Below are 21,215 nucleotides of genomic sequence, written 5' to 3'. Positions count from 1 at the left end.
TCTTGCCAATATGCTCCAATTGTATATTAAACAAATCCCCTAGACTTCAATATGTGCTTAATCAAGAACAATAAGCAAGAACGGAAATTTATATGCATGCACCTGAGGAAGATACGTCCACCTTTTGTTTTGCCTCTTCGATCTGTGTCTCTGACCGATTGACTTACTGTGCAGAATAAAGAGGATCTATATCTTACAATGATATGTTTAATACTTGAACTTCTAATTTTAGTGTGTATTCCTTGCAGATTGTTGTTTTTCTTCTTAGGACAAATTCTCGCGAGATTTAACGGGATTGTGTTACGACATGTTATTTCCTTGGATACTCCCAAGTCTCGTCCCGCACGCATTTATAACCATGCAACATATATGACTGGTCACACTTAGTATCCCCCGAGAATATTAAAGCCAAGTCGATTATCATTGAATTAATGGTAACAATTTTCTGAGGACAGTCTTTCAATTAGCCATTGACGATATAGTGATAGTTCAGATAATTCGATAAAATTATAGGAACAATACACTTGTCAATCAAAAACAAAGAAATTATTAGTTGAAAAATTGTCACAAAGAAAAACATAAAAAGAAAATCATAAATTTATCAAAATGATTGTTATTAAATTTCGGACCGTTCGTCGAAACTTTGGAATAAGTTCAAAGACAAATGCAAAAATCTGACCAAACTTGGACAAAGATTGATAAATTATTTATATGGTAATCATGCATGAAGAGTGGTCAATGGAAATTTTAATTGTTCGATAAGGACCTAATTTTGAGTGCTAAATTGCTTTACGTTAGGGTCTGATAGTCGTGTATACACCATGTCCTCTCTTGTGTTTCATTATGTAGCCTAAAACTAAAAGAAAATCAATAGAGTTTGAATATTTGACGACTCTTTTAACTTTATATGCCTTAAAAAGCTAGCTTAAAACCATAAAAGACATGTTGGCGTTTTATTAGTCCATAAGACAGCGCAACATAACACAGAATCTTACACTTAGCAATAACTTCCGGCCTTGCACCTTAAAAAAAATCTTGCTTCTTGAAACAAAGTATAATGTGTTGTATTAGCAATTTGCAAAGCATGCGCTATAACAAGGCGTCTACATATGACTTTCATTAGGATTCAATAGGGATCCCGCTTAAAGTGATCATCAAAGGGGGGAATATTTCCACAAAGTTGGCGGTGTCCAGCGACGCGTTCCAGCTGATTTCCTATCCGTGTAGACACATAATGCAAGAGTCGTGTCGCGAATACATTAAGGACAGCAGGGTGGTCTGTCTTTTACTATAAAAGCATCTCATAATACAGCCATGCTGATCACTGGTATAGAGCTATTTTTATGTACGAGTAGCCATGTATAGTCTTTAATCATAACATAAATTTTAACTTGATTATATTTTGATACTATATACCCTCAAGCTGTTTATGATGTAAAAAATGATTGTTCTCAAAAAATTTGTAAACAGTATAAATATGTGAAGAGGTCATAAATACGGACTACTGGAAATTCCAGTGGTAGGATCAGGTCCTTAAGGGGAGTAAGCATCCCCCATTGATTAGTCACACCGTCTGTGAGCCCTGTATATTGATAAGGTGGATGGGACTTCCCATATTAGTCAATTCAGTATAAAGCGAAGGCCAAACAATTGGTATGAAACAAGTCAGTCACAACACGACCCAATGATAAGTTATATTAAATTAATGTTGTTTTTTTGAAAGTAGGTCGAACTTCAAGGTCTTGGGGTCAAAAACCACAGTATATTTGGAAAGATCTTATTACAGCCTTACAGGTAATGTTCATGTGAAAGCCCTGTCTCTTCTCATTAAAAAGTTATGAGCAAGGTTAAAGTTTTTCTTGACAGACAAACAGACAAATGAGATTGAATGCCCCTTCGCTTTCGATTAAATTGGTCGTACCTTTTGAAAGAGAAAAAACACAGGACTTTCATATACATGAATATTACCTGTGACAATACCTTTTGAAATACACTATGATTTTTGACCCCAGGACCTTGAAGTTTGATCCACTTTTTAAAATGATATCTCTCCTTATAACTTTTGATTGAGAAGAGATAGGGCTTCATATTCAAATTTGACTTTTGCATTACCTGTGACAATATGTTTCCGATGCTTTAACCTAATTTTCGAAAATTTTATCTTTGGTGAATACTTTAGAATCATATATGATAGGGCGTTTTATTTGACACAATATGCCATTAAAATGGCATTCCATCCACTAAGACCACAAAAGAGGAGGACCATATTTCTTTTAATTTGCTTGTTTTTCATTCCTATTCTCAGATCTAAATTTATCTCCAGTGTATAGAGTTCCTAAAGGTTGATCAGGACACAACTGTGACAAACAATCATGACAAGGGCATAAGGAAGACATATTTACAAAGATATTTAGATCCTTTTCGTGTAAGATATGATTTATAAGTTAACTTGTTCCACCAGATCCCTGGAATATTTTTCATTTTTGTGATATTTTCTGAACCTTGATAATCTCCTTTCTTGGAGTTTAATGGAAAGAATTTCTAAAAGAACGATATTTTTTCCCCTTTCTGGTTATGGAATTATTAGGAAATTCAATCCTAGCAGAGGATAGTAAACTAGCGAAGAAACCATTGCTGAAGTGTCAATATGATCGATGTCTTGTACAATCTAGTACAGATATAATTGCTTCACATCATATATGAGTTGACTGTGTCGATTGACACCTCGAAGTGAAAACATTCCCATTTTCACGCCATATTTTCTAATAAATTTGCAAAATCGATGAATTGGATAAATATCCCACTGACGTGATTGAGAGAGTGGGGCAGAATTATTTTTAACTTTATTAAGAAAACGAATGCATTCAACATTGCTTTGGACACAGATGCATCTGATCAAAATTGTCAAAATATCAACCAGATTACTGGTTATGCAAATTAACTGAACATTTCGAATAAATATTATGTATACATTTTAATAAATACAACAATCGGACAAACTTCAAACAAAATATGTTTGGTCCAGTTTTCCTTCACACTCGAATACACCTACACACTATTAATATCACAATTTCGTCAAAGTTGCGTTTCCGAGGAGTTTAAAACTGGTTCACTTTCGGCCGAGTCTGTGGGGTGACCATTCGCAATTCCGTTGCACATGCGCACCGTAACTTCCTTTTTATGCTTAACACTTCCAGTTCGAACAGTTGTATATTCAGTTGTTGAATTATTTGTGAGTTTTACTTTCAACCCACCGATTAATGGCCGCATAAGTTTTTTGAACTCCTGTCGAAAAATTTTGCCTGTCAGCATGTAAATGTAAAAGTTTCCTGCATAATGAGTCAAACCTATTTCTTCGATAATAGTTTTGGCCCAATAGTACTGAAAATGCGACTTCCATTTGTCAGTTATAGTTGGCAATACGCTTAATTCATCAGGAGGAAACGAATAGTACAAAGTTACGACAATGGTCACCGGAAGTGTCGTAAAAATTTGGTAAAAAGAGACCGCCAGTAACATAACTGTCGTTGCAGAATTTCGATGAGTACGTGTATGTAACGTGCTTTGTTCAAAATTTGAAAGTCTTTTCGCTTCCACAATGACATGAATATTGAAATACAGGATCGCCAGCGGCACTAACAGAAACACAAACGCTTCCACACACCAGGTCCATATGGTCCAGAAAGAAGATGTTCCGTTTTCGATCACTGAATTTCGGAGAAGGCAAGTTTTGTTGTCAGAGTCATAAGACCAGAAAAAGCCTTGGATACTATTAATGCATAAACAGCCAATGGTTGTAGAAATAATTACAATTTTAGCATTTTTTGTAGTACACCACGCTTCCCTTTTGAATGGGTGACAGATACTTATGTATCTCTCCACTGTAAAAGACAACACGAGGATCGGAGAGAGATATTGGGAGGTCAAGAAAATAATGGGGTAAAATTCACAAACAAATGGTAAATCCAGACACTTTACATCCCATTTTTCATTGAGCTCATACACAACTTGCAGAGACAAAAACAAAAGATCAACAAGGGCCAAAGCAGCAAGGTAATATCCAGAGGAGTTCCGCATGCGACGCTGAAGCCATATGATAAGAGAAAAGATATTCCCGGGAAATCCGATGACGTATGTGTATGGGGTGACGTATTTGTCGACCGCCACTGCCTCGGGACAGAACTTGGGATAGATATTGAGGTAGGTGTACTCTAGACCACTGGTGGATGCATTATAGAGAGGCGTGGTAAAGTTATCTTCACTGAAAGCCGCCTGTGTCTCCATGGTCGTCTTCAAAAAAAAAAAGGGGAAAAAAACATTAGAACATTGAAAATTTGGTCATTCCTATATAAGCATTTCAGTGTTTTATACTACAGAATAGATGTGCACAGTGATAGAGTAAAGAGTTTAACTGTTATTCATTTCTGCTGATAATTCTGCACTTAGTGAAATTATATTTACATGTATCTGAAAACAAAGATTAAATGTTTTCTCTTACAATCGTAGATCTTTTTTTTTAATTATTTTTTAAAGATACTATACATATTAGAATTACGAGTACATTAACTGCATAAATCTAATACATCGTACCCCAAATACGTAGAATACACACGTTCAAAAATCAATTTAAAACGTCAGACAACAGGGAAATAAAGTGGTATTTCTTTTATTTTATCGAAACGTGCAATTCCTTACGCAACACATTTTGCAGTTATCCAGACCACACGCTATGTTTACAATGGTTTTAGCCTCTCAATTAGTCTGGAATGGGTTAACATGTTAAGAGCGCTTTATTTAGATTTCAGTTTTAACTTCAAGAATTGCGCTGCACACTATGTAGTCTAAACAGATTTCTATCTCTTGCCCAGAACCATACTGAAGACAGTGCAACTATATTCATTAATACATGTGAGATACTAGTAATTAATTGAACTTTTCATACAGAAACGATCTGTGATATAATAATTTTACATGCAATATTCCAATAAATCTGTCACTCTTTAATTAAGAAAAAAATCATGGACAACAGCATCGTGAAAGGTCAAGCTCATGGAAAAAGGTCATTATGAATTATTCATAAGAATAATCATGACAGGGGCTTGATGTCCATCCCTTAAAAAAGCAGAATAACTTATTTAGTGATTTTGTTAATACAGTGTAAGCCCCCCCCCCCCTTTTAAAAAGAAATTGCAAAACCTTAACAATATTTAAGGTTTGGTAATGATTTTTGAAATATAACTGTTGAGTCTATACAAGATCCCCTGAAACCTTGGAATGATGTGATCCAGAGTCAATCTAGAATTCAATGATATTCTAAAAGTCGAAACCTAGCTGCCATTAATCCTGGGGAATTTTTTTTGTGTCTAGAAATGACACTACTGGTCATGTTCCATTAATCATAAATGCTATCACATTCTTAAACTAGGGCTAATTGTAACGGGGACCGTTACAGATGTTCCCCAAACGCTCCCCAACTCCCTTTTGTGCCATTTTTCCTGTAAGCTTCATTAAATAAGACAAACGCGTAACATTTTTGATTTTTAAAAAGTTTTCCCAGAAGTAATCAATTTCAGCATTGCACGCATGCGCACTTGAATGCATGTGCGCAATGATCATATCATCTTGTCTACACTATTCATATATTTTAATATACTGAATATTACAGCATTTAATTCAAAAATATGTTTAATCTAGTGTATTTGTAATTTTACTCATTTCACGTGCACGCACGTGCATGCATGTGCATCATGACCATACCCTTTTGTAGGAGTCTATAATGTCTATCTATGTTCTGAATCCCATCCTGTTCGGTTGAAAACCAAGGGAGTTATAGCCATTTAAAGTTTAAGCCAATCAGATTGCAGCGCACGTGCATGCGCGTGATTTGATGAAAATTATTATATATCATATTGTAGGATATCCTAAAGCATGCCTTTATTTTAAATTTCAAAGCATTTTGTCAAAAAAAAAAAAGATATTGAGAATTTTGTTTCAGCCAATCAGAGCGAAGCGCACGTTCTTGCACGTGCAAGCATGTTCATGATGACCATACCTTCTTCTAGGAGTCCATTATGTCTGTCTATGTTCTAAATCCCATGCTGTTTGGTTGAAAAAAAAGGGAGTTATGGCCATTCAAAGTTTAAGCCAATCAAATTGCAGCGCACGTGCATGCGCGTAATTTCATGACAATTTCTATATATCATATAGTAGAACATCCTAAAATATGCCTATGTTTTAAATTTCATAGCATTTCGTCAAAAAACAGAAAAGATATTGAGATTTTTGTTTCAGCCAATCAGAGCGAAGTGCACGTGCATGCGCGTGCGTTCGTGCTAATTTAACAGTGTAACATTATCTACACTATTAACATATCTTTATATAATGAGTTTCAAATCATTTCATTAAAAAATGTAAAAGTTATAGCTATATTAAGTATACAAGTCATTTCACGTGTTGCACGCGCACGCACGTGCATGCGTATGCGCGCAAAATGACCTTCGTTCCGCACACCTACACTACACACCCATTAACCCTTAAGGGGGGACCTATGTCGTTCTACGTCAAGGCAGCGTTATGTAACGTCACAATAGCGACGTTTGTTTTTACCTGTTGACTTTTGCAACTGTGATATAGGCATAACATTGTTAATAATCAATAACGTACAAAATTTACAAAAAGGAAAATTTGTTCATCATTAATCACAGTTTTATTTGATTTATGGAGTTTGTTAATATTAGAATTCTCTTCCTTTGGTTGATAATTCATAGCAATTTCTGTTGTGAAAAAATACCCCGATAATATGCTGATATAATTGTGCAAAAAAGAGATAAAATTCAGGAAAGAAAGCGGCTTCAATCAGGGGAAAATGTTTAATTTTATAATTACCATTAATCGATTTTCTGGAGAAAACTAAGAAAAAAATTAAGAAATGTACTTGTACGGGTGTATATTTGCTTATTGATTTATATAGTACATGTAGATTTTATTGTATAAAGTCATTCCTAGGTTCTAATAGGCATTGGTTGTTAACGGGGAAATGAGGGGGGGGGAGAGAGAGAGAGAGAGAGAGAGAGAGAAACAGAATGAATGGAATGTAGAATTTTTTTATCTATTTAAATTGTTTCTAATCAAAACAAAATACTCGTTTTCCGCAAAATAGTTTTATATTCAGGTGTTTGTCAGTGCTTACTTACCCTTTTTTAGTGCAAAAAGGTCAATATTCATGACACAAGAGTACGAAAATAAAAGGAAACGTCATATTTCTCGTTTATTTTATCATAAAGGTATACTTTTTTCTTTGTTGAAATAAAGAGATGAATCATTTCTTTCAAAAATATGAATTACAAAATTTTCTCACAAAGACTTTTTAAGATATTACCTGTTATGCATGTCGGAATTGTAAAAAATACGACAAGAAAAATGGGGTAATACTTACATTGTGCTCCATTATAATTTTTCATGCGAGATGGATTTCAATGAATTTGCCTCCATTTTAAAGATACAAGTCATATAAATTAAATAAGTGTTGATTTTGAATATGATCTGACATTTTTGGTTCTTTTTAGCACATATTTGGGGTAGAACAATAATGACTGAAAATAATCTATTTTTAGCATTTCATACTGTTTTTGCACGTGCTCCTGTGTAAAAATAAGCATATAAAGGTATTGTTTTTCATACCTAAAAATTAAGAGCAAGTGGTCAGGAAAGAAATGTCAAAGTTTTGAAAATTTCACACAAAAAAATTTTCGGACATAGGTCCCCCCTTAAAAGGTTTTAGGTCAGTTGGGTGAATAGTTTCTGAGAACACTCGCGGACAAAAAAGTACCGGAGAACAAAGAAGAAAAAAAAGAATAATAATAATAATAATAATAATAATAAGAAGAAGAAGAAGAAACCGAGTAAAAACAATATGTTCCCAAACTCCGTTTGGGGAACATAACTAACGAGTTACAGCATTGAATCGCTGCAAGACAGGCCACACTTGTAAATATTTGCCAATTAACGAAAGAAAAATTCGCATCTTTTTTGCGTGGCTCGCGCTCCAAGCAATTCCTTTCTTTGCAAATAAAAAAAGTCATCTTTCTTTTTTACCCGAGAAGAATGCTTTCAATTACTGACACATTGAAATAAAAAATAAACAGATATGCTGCATTAATGATTTTGCAATGAATATCTGGACTTTGAACATTATTGATTAAAGCATAAAGAGATAAACTGATAAAAACCCGCTCTGAATTGCGTAAGGATCTAGCATGGGAAATGTACCATTAGGCAGTGATTAAGACGCTACAATCCACGGGTCAGTTGTATTCCGTTTTAACAAGCTCCTGGAATGTGAGTACATTTTCAAGGTAATTGGCATAGACCAGGAACACAGAGAAACAAAGTATTCAATTCCCTGATTTCTTATTCCACGTGTTCATTCGTGGTTAGCCTCCAAGACATGGATCTATGACATAATGAGTATAGAGAGGTTCCGAGTTGCCGATAAGGAAATCTATCTTAACAGTCAAAAACAGATGATACAAACCAACTTGTATCAAAACATTTGAAAATTACAAGTTATGTTTATATAAGTAAAATGAACATTCAAGTTTAGCAGCATAGTTTTCAATTTTTCATTCAAAATTTTGCAATAATTGGATTTGAAGTAACAATTTTAATGATTAATAAGGATGGTTGCCGGAAGGTAGAATTTTGAATATCATAGAAGGTTTACAATGTCGTAATATTGTAGAAATTTATTTTTTGCATCATTAACAACTTAATTATGCCCGAAAATATATACAAATCCAGGCATCCATTTTTTTTTATATCACCTGTCCTTAAAGTTGATTTTCCTCCCAATGTTTCTATTTTATTTTATTTTCTCACGTTTAAAGGTTAACCAAGGGGTACAGGATAAACAGATTGAAGATTTTTGTATTCAATAACATTTCTAGAATTTGATATAAATAATTCTGTCATTATTAATCTTAATTCATCTTTACTTCCCAGGCAGTTTCATCTGCTTGATTATGAAAATCGTTGTGTACTTTTATGAGGTTTCTTAAAGGAATCGCCATGCACCAATTCAGAATAGCTTGAACAAATCACAGATTATAAATTCATTATTTAAAAAAAAGCATAATCTTAAAGATGTCGACAAATGTAAGAGTCATGTGATTTAGTGATCAACCTCAGGTTAGTTGTTGCAAGTCAAGAACAATGAGTTAATTACATGCATGCAACAATTCAAATACATATTAATCTTAATTTCTCTTGAAAATAAAGCAGTAAAATAATGGGAATACTAGTAAAGAATTTTTCCACCGTGTGAAAATTCAAAAATATTTTCAATGTACCATTTCATTATATTAAAATGACCATTAAAAAAATCAACAAAAAATAAATAAATTTAATCACGTTTTTAAATATTAAAAAAAATCGGTTTTTTTTTATTTCAATCGATCTCTGTTTAAATAATAAATATTTACGAAATAAATTTTACGATTTATAAATCGTAGATCAACATTGATCAAGATTGAAAAAAGTTAAATCGTGATTATTTGCCTGGGGCTTTGAATGGACTCTTACAGTTTAGTTACAAGCTAAATTTACTCTTCTTAATACAAATGCCAATCAATGTATTCTTAAATGCTAATCAAGATATGCGAAACCGTTTATGCAGTCGAAAATTCAAAGATGTATGAAGTGATTACAATTAAAACACCATTTACCTTACTTTTGCAAAATGCACTCTTGACACTACTCCAATAAAACAACTTTCTCTTAAACGATTAAAAAAAAACACACCTTGTTCACTCAGGTAGGCAAAATCCAGATATTAAAAGATTCTATCAAAATTTTATCAGTTTACATCTTGGTCCACGAACAGCCTTAGATTGAACTAACAAGCGTACCGTATTCACACTGGCTTAATGTCCTAAGGTTAAGTTCTCAGAAGCACAAAGAGGTTGTTTGGTAATATTTTTCGCACATTACCAGCTGGAACTCTCGTACGATACTCTATTGTTATTATGCTTAATGTATTATGATATCCGAAATCGAGTATGACATCCATCCATTAAGCACCGATTGCAGCGCCGACTACATTCTGCACCTCGATCTGTTAAGGGGCCTTTGGGATTTTTTGGTCATTCGATGAGAACAGAGTTCAAAATGTACAGGTACAACGGTAAGCTTAAAACATTTCTGGTTATTTCACTCTGATCCACTCACAAGTGAAGAACATTGTTTCTTATAGACGCTGTATGTCCTATACAAAAGTCGAAGGTTCTCTAGAATATTCAAACATAATTCAACAACAATAACAAAGTAAAACTTTTGCTAGATGAATACAGGGGCCCAGGAAATCATTGCATCGTTGTTAAGATTCCTAACACCCCGTCTGAGATTTTTTAAACGGATGATGGAACCGTCTGGCATGCGAACGCCGTCATCTCTATATCTTGTTTGACTGACCGTCAGACGGCCGAGCCTATCACCGTTGATGCCAAAGATAAGACTCTCCGGGTTGTTTTTGTTTTCTTTTCAACAACCTTATCTTAAGCTCAGTGTAATTTTTCTCGTGTTAAGAAAGCGAAAAAAATAGATATCAAATAATATCGTAGTCGATATACTTACATGATAATGATGGCTAAACTCTTAACCCAATAAATCCATCTTTTCAGATAAGTGTCAACTTATTATCCGTTATAATCTGATTTTTATGTAGACAGGAAAAATTATACAACAAAGTGATCCTTCCACCAACGTAAACATAGGAGAATTGATCACAGCAATAGTTCGTCACTGACATAACGTACTTGAATGCGATGCGCGTCAATGGAAATCGAGCAAGCGCCCCACTATATGCATACGAGATTTAGAATCACAGCTAATAATATACCTGGATACTTTTCACTGTCCTGTTTATAAATCACATGTACTTTTTTTATATCTTTATAATGGAAAACATTGTATTCTGTATATGAGTAGATAACGTGCAGGTTGGTCACTAATCTAGTGATTGTAGGAAATTCGATTCCCCCTCTTACTTTTGACTTAAATGGGCCTAAATTACTACCTTTGTGGTATACATGATTATAGTCCGAAGGGTGCGATGAGGGTTGTTCCGACCGAGTGGTCTGCCAAAATTACGCCCATTGTCTCTCCAGCAGGAAACAATATAGACACATTGTAATACGCAATTTTCTGTAGATATACCTCGAAGCTAAATTATGGATTAATTTCACTTATAATATTTACAATTTTATTTCAGAATTTTTTGAACTGAAAATTGTGCTATGGCTAGGATTTATATTAATTAATTTCTTTCGAATTTTAAAATTAGGTAAAACTGAACACAATTATATAAAGTAAAAATATCATTGCTGAAGTTGTTATCATGACGTGGAAATAAATCTTACAATATAAGCCTCTAAAAACGTTATATAGAACATAAAGAAATTTAAAAAAAATCTTCATTGCTTTAAGTGAAAGATTTTTACAATCATGACATAGAGTGCATCTTAACTAAATTTTGTCCATTGATTGATCATAAAAGATTCTGAAAAATAGTAGATAATGACATATTCGTTCAGGAATTAACATTCACTAAAAAGTCCATTTACAAACAATCCCAAATTTCTAAGCGAATCGTATTTTTCCACCGAAATTGTGATTATTTGGTCGTTTTTACGGACAGTATGTTCATTTCTAAACCTCATTTCAGATAAACATTTTTGTTTCACCACAAGGGGGTTAAGACCATCGAAACAATATGTCGTGAACAATCAATTAAATGAATCAATTAATGGTTTCGATGAACAATACAAAAACTAATAATACATTTGGCAGTGCTATGGGCATAGTGTGATGTATTGCTTTAGCGAGACATTACTTTCTCTTCGTATTGTAACAAATCTCCGGTTCCAGATGCTGAAACATTGGAGCAAGCCAAATCAATACGAGAGGTTATAAATCTGGGACAAATTTATTGCATTCCTGCCTGGCGGTCGGTTTGTCGTGACCTAGAGGTTTAGGACCAATCAGTCGGGACACGAACTTTTCGAGGAACCCGGAACTTTGATTTATAACAGCTCAGATATAGATCCAACTTTCTAACAATGCGATATCAAATTCGGTGTTTTTTCCTATCGCAACAAAGAAGGTTAAAGTGGTCCAGGCGTCTTTACCTATCACTGATAGCGCCATCTCACGCTGCATTGGTCCATTTATTTCCGCGGGGGATTATTTTGTTTGATATATTTCTACGCTTCATAGAGATTCAAAAGATTTTTATTCACTTATTAAATTATTGATAAATATTATTTGGTTGGATACAACGTAGGGAAATGTTCAAGTTGCCATACATTTATATGTGCTCGCACCTGCTTTGCATTTCAACTGATGAGTATATTAACAATGTCTATAAATCGTAGAGATCCCAACTGCTAATGAGGTTTTTCAAGACAAATGATAAGGAAAAATGCATTTTATCAGATTTCTTTACCGTGTGTAGGCAGTTCATAAAACTATTCTTACCTATGTTCTAATTCTTGCATCAAGATTTCTAGCAACTACTTCAACATGTACACAAATTGGAAATCGATTTAGCATACTTGTCTATTTCATATCTTTGTTTTTAGCGAGAGGGCATACTGGTACACGCTCTGTTAACATCCAATAATAGGTAATTAACATTTCCTAATTACTCAGTAATACACCGTCGTGAATTAAGAAACAACTATTAACATATTAAAAACAAATATGTATACTTCACGACAGGTCAGCCACAAATATTCGTCTTCCTCAGTCCTATCTTAGTTAATTTTTTGCCTGTATTTACACGCAGCACGCTTCCGTATTGTTATGGATTACTATACTATTACTTAGTATATATTACGTTACATATTATTACGAACCGTGCTGATTACACGATTGTAGTGTACAAGGATTACACGTGTACTGCATGGTCATTATTGATTTATTATCCCCAACAGAGGTGGAGGGAGATATAGTAATGTGTGAGTGTTATGTCCTGTGCAAAACGGAAGTGACGTCATTCGTGGAATCGATGTCATTCGAATGCTGCCTTGATTTAATTAAAGAGATTATCTTTGCAAAGGTACATGTATGCTCCGCTTTGTGGTGCGAATGTTGTATTTTGACCTATACTGACAAGAATAAATGATTGTTTGATTGAACATTTAACTGTTCGATTTTTATTCGTACAGAAAAGTCATGGCGAATTTCTCGACATGGAATCGTCCACTTTAATGCCATAAATCACAAACAGGAGTGTAAAACACTTCATAAAAATTGTGTCTGCACCTGTTTAATTAATGCATCTTAAAGTGCAAACAAAAAAGATGCTTTATTTAAAAGTCCACTGGATATAATTTCCAAAGGGTTTCAAAAGAGCTTTCTGGATTTTAGTGATATACCACGTACGGTGTACACATCGACACGTGATATGAAATAAGTTTGGTCTTTTATAATGAAATTATCCACAGAATATAGATATGTTATAACTATATAGGTAATAATTTTTTTTTTTTTTGGGGGGGGGGGGCATATGTAATAGAATATTTACATATTTCTCATGTCCATATTTGATTTAGGTTATTAAAAAACTTGGAGCATTGTCCAATTTGGAAAAAAAGGTAGAGAGAGAGGGAGAGTACGTATACTTTGCCAAAGACAATCACACAAGTGACACGTTAATTAAAAGATCTTGCTTCCTCAAGTTCACTGTTCTCTCAGAACCGAGAGGCCTAGCTCTACATAGTTATTCTTAGAATAACGTCAAGGATTGTTTTATCCTGCCAGAAAAATACGATCATTTCTCGCTGTCGCCCGTTCATTTTCTTTAATCCCGGCAGAAAAAGTGACATTTTTCATGCTGTAGAATGAAGACATACTCATTTTGTGGCTAACATCTTGTCAAAGACCCATAAAACTGACAATTTGTGTTTCTATTAAGACCTTTTCAATTATTTTTACAATATTTAAGAATATAATTTAACCATTAGCGTCAAATAAGACAACCACAAGCAGAGTGAAGAAAATGATTCATATTATCTTCAAGAAGAATTTAATTTTTCCTGGAGTGCGTACAAGGTCGAAAGTTTTTGCTTTGTATATTTTTTTTGGTCTACAAATCTGCTTGTATTAATAAGAATATTAGTGTCTCCTACCGAATAATTAAGTTTAAGGATATAAAGTGTTTTTTTTTTTTTAATTAAGGAAAATTGATACATGTAAGAGTTATTTCCCCTATTATTTACCGGTTCTTTGTAACAATACTTGAATCAGATGAAATAAATTATGCTAATTAATTCATAGACGTAAAGTAAAGTGAAAAAAAATAAATATTTCAGATTTTGATGCATCTGAAGTCTGTCATAAATATTTCTTTGCAGGTGGCAAAAGCATAAATGCCGCAGGTAAAATATCAAATAAACCAGGTTAAAGGCAGTCTCTTTGAATTGTGTCAGTTTTTTATGTACCTATAAAAAATTATCATAAAATGGAAACACATCGACTACAATATCTTTTTAAAATATGGATTAAGTATTTGTTTTTATTTACTTTAAAGTCATCGATTGTGAAAGTCCTTTCACTAATTCGGATGTGAAATTGTCCTTTTCAGCACGGCTCCTATATTTGACTTATCGGGTGAAACTGAAGTAAACTGTTCGAAAGAATGAAATATTATTAAAATGTGTGAAATATTTACATGTACAGTCATTGTCGTTTCAAAGGCCCAAACGACGATTTAGCCACATGGGGTGTACAATATTCACCGAACCTTAAGTTCTAGGTCACTGTTTTACTTCGAAAATGGCCAAATCGTCAAATTAATTACTTATTACTAAGCTTAGATCTGCATGACTTCAAAGCTTACGACATGTATTTCGAAAAGACAGGAAAAAGAAAAGTCAAAGAAAATGTGAACAACTGAAAAATTACTTACTTTTAGTTGGATATTAAATTTAACTCGTAAAACAAGATTTTCTGATGCTTCCACTCGTGCTTTGCAAAATATATATTTTTAAAAAATTTAAAAGTGGAACAAAAAAGTCCACATCCAACTAAAAAAATTGAATATCCTCTTTAAGTTTCACACCGGTCATTTTGTTCAAATTGATCATTCATCCATCTCCTTCAGAATGAAACCTATTTGTTGATGTTACTATATATTGGATATTAATACGGACGTTTCCTTCCTTGATTTGAAGGGTTTGAACTATTGTACACGGTAGGTAGGTACGTCAGTAAATACCTAAAAGAAACAAAATAGAGAGCAAGTTTCCGGGATAAGGAAAACGTTTGACATATTTAACTTGACTAACCATGCAAATGACTATGCCAAGTCTGAATAAGTACGAAGAAAAATAATTATTGAGATATCCATATTAAATTAAGATTCTTATGTTTAACGAATATCCCGCAGGTACGGCAAATAAAACAGAGGTAACGCCCTAGCATATATTTTAATGGAAAATAAAAGAAGAAATAACTAAAGACAAATAAAATTTTGAAAGTGTGTAGAGAATAAATCGATTTTTGGAACGGAAGCCATAAATGTCTTACAGTGTAAAAAGTATGACAAAATGGCTTTTTTGCTGTCATTGTTATTACACATTCGGAGTCTTAAAAGAGAATATCGGTGAATCGTTTCCGAAAAAAAAAAAACCGAAAGTCGTGAGGAAATAGAAGAAGCAAAAGGAGATGTATAGAGATAGTTTTCCCTCTATATTTGAGTTTTATTTTAGCACTGCACACTTTTAATATTTTACAAATGTGGGTAGATCTATATATTATTACTGACTTGGCAAAATGTGTTTTTTTTCTAGGATATATTATAGTTACAATTTGCAAAATTTGTAACTCGATGATAAAATATCTGATTAAAATCAATGATGTTAAAAAAAACACTGCACATTTGCAACTTTAAGACGATTCATGCAAGTAGATGGAAAATCAAAAAAGAATAAACAATATACATGTAAAACTATCTGACTAATGTTTCTCGTATAAATTAAATCAAGACACTTTAATATAAATATTGCGGATTTTTACTATCGTACATGTAATATTAAATTTTTTTGTTTATACATATACAATAAGTATTATATACATTGATAAATACGGTGTATATACTCACATATCAATCATGTGATAAAATAAACATGATTTTGAACAGAAAAATTAAAGTGCTTATTATTATTCATATTTTAATAGTTTAATAATATATGCTTTTAATTTTCGTTCGTCCATTCCCACTTTTCCCCTATCCAATCAAATCTTTTGTTACAATGCATATTGGCAAAATTTAACTGTTTCTAGAATTTTTCCTCGGGCAACAGGAGTTATTTTTACCCTGGTAATTTGAACGCAAGATTGTATATTTTACAAATGAAAACCACTGTTACTAATGTTATTTTATTATGATTAATGATGATTTTAGTTATTTAATCTCTCAAAATTTCAGAAACATGCAATATGCAAGTCTTTTAAAGGCCTTTAAAGTAACGTAATATAGCTTATAAAAACTGACAACATAAAAATTCTGCTTAAGTATTTGGTATAAATTATGGTCTGCAATGAATTCTGCGCTATTTCTGAATTCATCAAACAGTTAAACCGTCAAACAATCCGCTGTAAATTACAGGTATATAATCAAGTTTTTAAATGTATAGAATTGACTGTTTCCAAATTTCATTGCGTCTGGAGTGCAGTTTATCATGCATTATGTATAGTTTGTTGCTTTTATAGAAAATTTTATATTGGTGACCATGATCTATCGTTGGAGCACAAAGGATAAAATTTTTCGATAGGTTTCAATATGATTATTATCTTATTTCATGTTAGAAAAAAAAACTATTCTCCATATACTTAAATCTATAGGAAAAGAAGAGAATTCCTGTCCTCTCAAAGCTAGACCTCTTTAGCAAAGTGCGCAGGAAGTAATATGACAATGTATGAAGGTCAGATTTTTTCAGCAGCGCAGAAGAAAATGACGCAAAAGAAACGAACACACATGTATCACGTCTTACCTAACATAATGTATGAGAATTTTCGTTAAGCCCTATCATCCTTTGATGTAATATATCTTGGATATTTTTAGCATGCCAGCTCTTCAAAATGGATAGTGCCAGATAAAGCCGCGAAATAAAACATCTATAAAATAGTTCTCTTTTTGCATTCTACTTAGACCACGTTCTTTTGTCACAAATATTTGCAGCTTTGATGGAGAATGATATTGCACATACGCGACGAGTGAACTCATGACAATTTACGGAAATTTGTAGAATGCTTTTACTTTAAGAGTGTATTTATTGACACAATTATTGAAGTATTCTCAAGGCTTTGCGAGACAATTGTTACCGTTTTCTATATCTTAAGGAAAAGGAAAATTAATAAACATCGAGACCCGGGGGCATCGATGCTCACATTCAAACTCATTCATGCATGTTATTTCACTGGTGTTTCCGTCCTGCCGAACAGGCAGATCGAGTAGAGAGAAATGGATGAAAATCAAATCGCTTGAAAACGAATAACAGTAGTAAGAGCCGAGTCGGGTTTCCTTTGTACATTGTATATACATGTAACTATACCTAAATGCAAAGGAAACTTTGTGAAAGATGAATATTGTAGCCGATATATTGAAGGAAAGAAAACTTACTTGAGTATTAGAAAGCTGGTTCTCCTTTAAAGTGCAAAAACATCAGGTGCATTTATAAACTCTAATGCATTACATTATTAACGGAAATCCGGCAACTAGGATACTTTTAATTTCACGGATGCAATAATACTAGTATACCGAAATTTGGACATCTCTGATCTCTAATGCATGGTTATTTTAAAATATACGTGTAGCATAAGACACTTATGATGAAAAGGTTCAAAGCTGCATGCTAGAACACAATATCAAACTCAATGCCAGCACCTTCTGCGACACGGGGCCAGGGTTTCTGATACGGTCTCTCCGATAAACCCTTCTCCACGTGTTCACAGTGGGATTTTTTTCCGCGAGTTCGTAAGGATTTCAGTACACCCAGGTACTTCAGCATCTGTTTTTTGTAAATGACGATATTAGCGTTCACATGCGCTCTTTAATCTCAGGAAATGAAAAACGCCGATATATTGACAACGATCCGTAAGAAAACATTCAATTCATGAATAGCCATGGTGTCATCCTATCTTCTAAATATGTGATTAAAAATATTGAAGCTGCATTTATAAATAATGAATAAACAAAACTCAATTATTGCTTCGGAATTATTCTTGAAAAAACTTTGATTTAATTTTTTTTAACACGTGTCTTTATTTCTGGCGATAATACTCTGTATACCTGAAATTTGGACATCTGACGGAAAACAATGCATGGTTATTTTAAAATATACGTAAGCATAAGGGTTTATGATGAAAAGGTTCAAAACCCTTGGCTAGCGAAGATGAGAGGACGTATCAGAAACCCTTGGCTAGCGAAGATGAGAAAAAAAATCTCTATATCTATCGATCTCGTCAATCTGTCAATAAATCGAGACTTAAGGTAGTCTGATCCTCAAGGATTGAAAATCAGAAGTACATGTTATTGAAAAACACTAAAAAAAAATGTCGCAAGTTACAGTGTTTTACCCATGCATGATATTCATACGAATATAAAATATGTAAAAGGGAGAATTATCAAGTCTAAAATATATTTTAAGGAACACACGCAGATGTTAGCGCAAACTATGCAATTTTGATTGAAAATTAATCAAGAGATACCGTTTATGATAAAGAAAACCAAGAGGGAAAAGTGTTAAAGCATTTGGAAAAATTGCATGTTTTTAAATTTATATGGTATTCAAGTTCTGTTTACTTTAGTGTAATACATATATAAAAGTTTAAAGAGATAAATTTTGCTTTCATTGCAAGACATCACAGACCACATTCACATCACGCTTACATGTATATCTAAAGCTAGATTAAATGAATTTCGATTTCTTTTACAATTAATTCATATTTGTACTATTACATGGTTATAAATGTCTACATTTCAAAACTATTTCTAAGACTAGAAAGAACTTTGAAGCAGATTAACAAGTACATATAAAATGATATTGTTTCATGAAAAGATTTCAACTTTAAGTTTCATTTGGAGATATTTGGAATTTAAACAATACTGAGTAATTTTGAGAGTTAACGTTCCTGGCTGAGGAGCGGATATCCTTTAAACAAAAAAAAAAAAAAAAAAGGAATATTTTTGCACACTTTTCGTTGAATTCCATATTTTGTTTTCATCTACTGCTGTTCTCTGTGACAGAGATGATCAATTTTTAATTGTTGTCATTGTTTTTTAAACAGAAGGACAATTTAAAAGTGATGACTTCCCGATTCCGTTAGTGTTCTGCATATCATTTTTTATCTATAATTTGTCTTTTTGAAAACTATGATGAATGTTGAAATACCTTGGTTTTTTTTTTATTTTTTTAAATCGAGACATAGTGACGTCACAGAAATAATGACAAAAAATAATATTGTAGATGTTTCCTGAAACACATCGTAATATATACATGACGGTATTTTCCCCTTACGTATAAAAATAAGTTAGGTGTAAACCACGATGAAACGTGAGCAGTTTCTCAACCCTTCTTTCAGCTTTTCGTCTTAAGTTAATGATATCAGTATCATTATACATGTATCAAATATTTGTCAGTTCCTTCTTTCGTTCTTTAGTGTACTCGGATGATTTTTTGATTATACGAAACGTATTTAGCGGTTTCTAAAGTGAAAAAAACCTTTGTGATTATGTTACTGGTAAAGGGAACACCGTGTATTTTATAAAATGCCCCGTTAAAATCATGAAGATGTAGAGTATTTAGTTTAATGATTTAACGGTGGAGGAAGTAAAAAAAAATCAAAGGTTTAACAAAGTACTTTACTTGAAAGACGAAATATCTTGATCTGCACTCTTATTCATCCCTTTACAAAATAAAATTTTTATTGAAATCTTGTAAACATCCGCAATTGAAATTTGAGAAATAAGTCTATACTATAATATTTCTTATTACATTAACTAAAATATGTACCTAAACGCTCCATAATCATGCTTTAAGAGGTTCTTAAATTGTTTTATGCGATCAGAAATCACTGTAAATTCATATACTCTATTTTTGGTCGTAAAAAGTATATCAAAACGTTTTATACAGAGACATTGCATAAAAATGTGCCCAAAACCTGTAGATTTGGAGTATCTGCATGATTTATAATTGTTTTGTGACACTTTCAGAAATCTATATATACTGAATATAGTCTTCATTGGAGAAAGAGCTCGCATACAGCTATTTAACACCGTTTATTGCAGTACGTTGCCTTATTTAAGTGAAGTACCAGTTATATAAAGTCTGGAGAAGCAATAAATTTCGGGATTTACCTCTAGTTCATATATCAAAATCTTTACAATTGAAACAGAAATAACTTAGAACTTTGCTTTTGCAGGACACCCCATCAGTTGCTTCCAATACCAGTCATGCAATTCTGGAGATAAAAGCAGAAAAAATAATTATAAACTAAAATTCTGTCAAAAAAGTCAGAGATCCACAACTTTTGGTTAAAAAGTTGAAATTTTAAGCCTCAGTAATTTGCGCTGCATACTCTACAAGACATGTTTTTTAATTTCATTCTTAAGTTGTTCGAGTCTTCTCCAAGAACCCATACATGTACTCACAAAAATTGAAGGTGGAACAATAGCAATCTCCCACCAACCAAACTTGTTTTGGGATGACATGAAAAAAGCACATACTAGACACAATAATTACAATTGATTCCCTTATGATCGTGCCAAAAATTTAAACATCACTGTTATTATGAGGTAAAATTGAGACACATTTTTGTTTCTTTGTTAAATTTTGATTGTAAATCCTAACACAGCTTTGTTAGCTCTACTGGTCAGAGACCAGAAGAGCTTATGCGATAGTAAGGTGTCCGTCGTCCGTCCGTCCGTCTGTCTGTCTGTCCGTCTGTCTGTAAACAATTTTTCAAAATGCTACTCCTCCTACAGTTTTGGTCTGATTTTAATATAACTTGGCACACAAGTAGACTACACTAAGATACATAAAATAGTGCATCGGTTTTTGATTTCGATGAACGGTGTTGCCGTGGTTACTAAAAATAGAATTCTCTGTGAAATTCCTTTAAAATGATACTCCTCCTACAGTTTTCATCTGATTTCA

At 33.0% G+C, this 21,215-nt stretch overlaps 1 protein-coding gene across 4 annotated transcripts; it reads right to left on the bottom strand.

Moving 5' to 3' along the window:
• Nucleotides 1-2,826: 2,826 nt before the first annotated feature.
• Nucleotides 2,827-20,474, bottom strand: LOC134236442 (lysophosphatidic acid receptor 6-like). Of its 4 annotated transcripts, none has more exons than XM_062718624.1 (2): nt 20,417-20,474; nt 2,827-4,290 (listed from the first exon to the last, which is right to left on the bottom strand). In XM_062718624.1, the coding sequence occupies exon 2, from the start codon at nt 4,282-4,284 to the stop codon at nt 3,076-3,078; it is 1,209 nt and encodes a 402-aa protein (XP_062574608.1). In that variant the 5' UTR covers nt 4,285-4,290; nt 20,417-20,474; the 3' UTR covers nt 2,827-3,075. The 4 variants fall into 4 exon arrangements, with proteins under 4 accessions (XP_062574608.1, XP_062574605.1, XP_062574606.1 ...); XM_062718621.1 differs by lacking the exon at nt 20,417-20,474 and adding an exon at nt 10,630-10,856; XM_062718622.1 differs by lacking the exon at nt 20,417-20,474 and adding an exon at nt 9,799-10,376.
• Nucleotides 20,475-21,215: the final 741 nt, after the last annotated feature.

This window comes from Saccostrea cucullata, unplaced genomic scaffold, assembly GCF_032062105.1.
Source record: "Saccostrea cucullata isolate Sc308-1 unplaced genomic scaffold, CSIRO_AGI_Scuc_v1 ctg42, whole genome shotgun sequence".
Lineage (NCBI taxonomy): Eukaryota > Metazoa > Mollusca > Bivalvia > Ostreida > Ostreidae > Saccostrea > Saccostrea cuccullata.
Note: the sequence above shows the minus strand (reverse complement) of the source record. Positions and strands in the feature narration are given on the sequence as shown.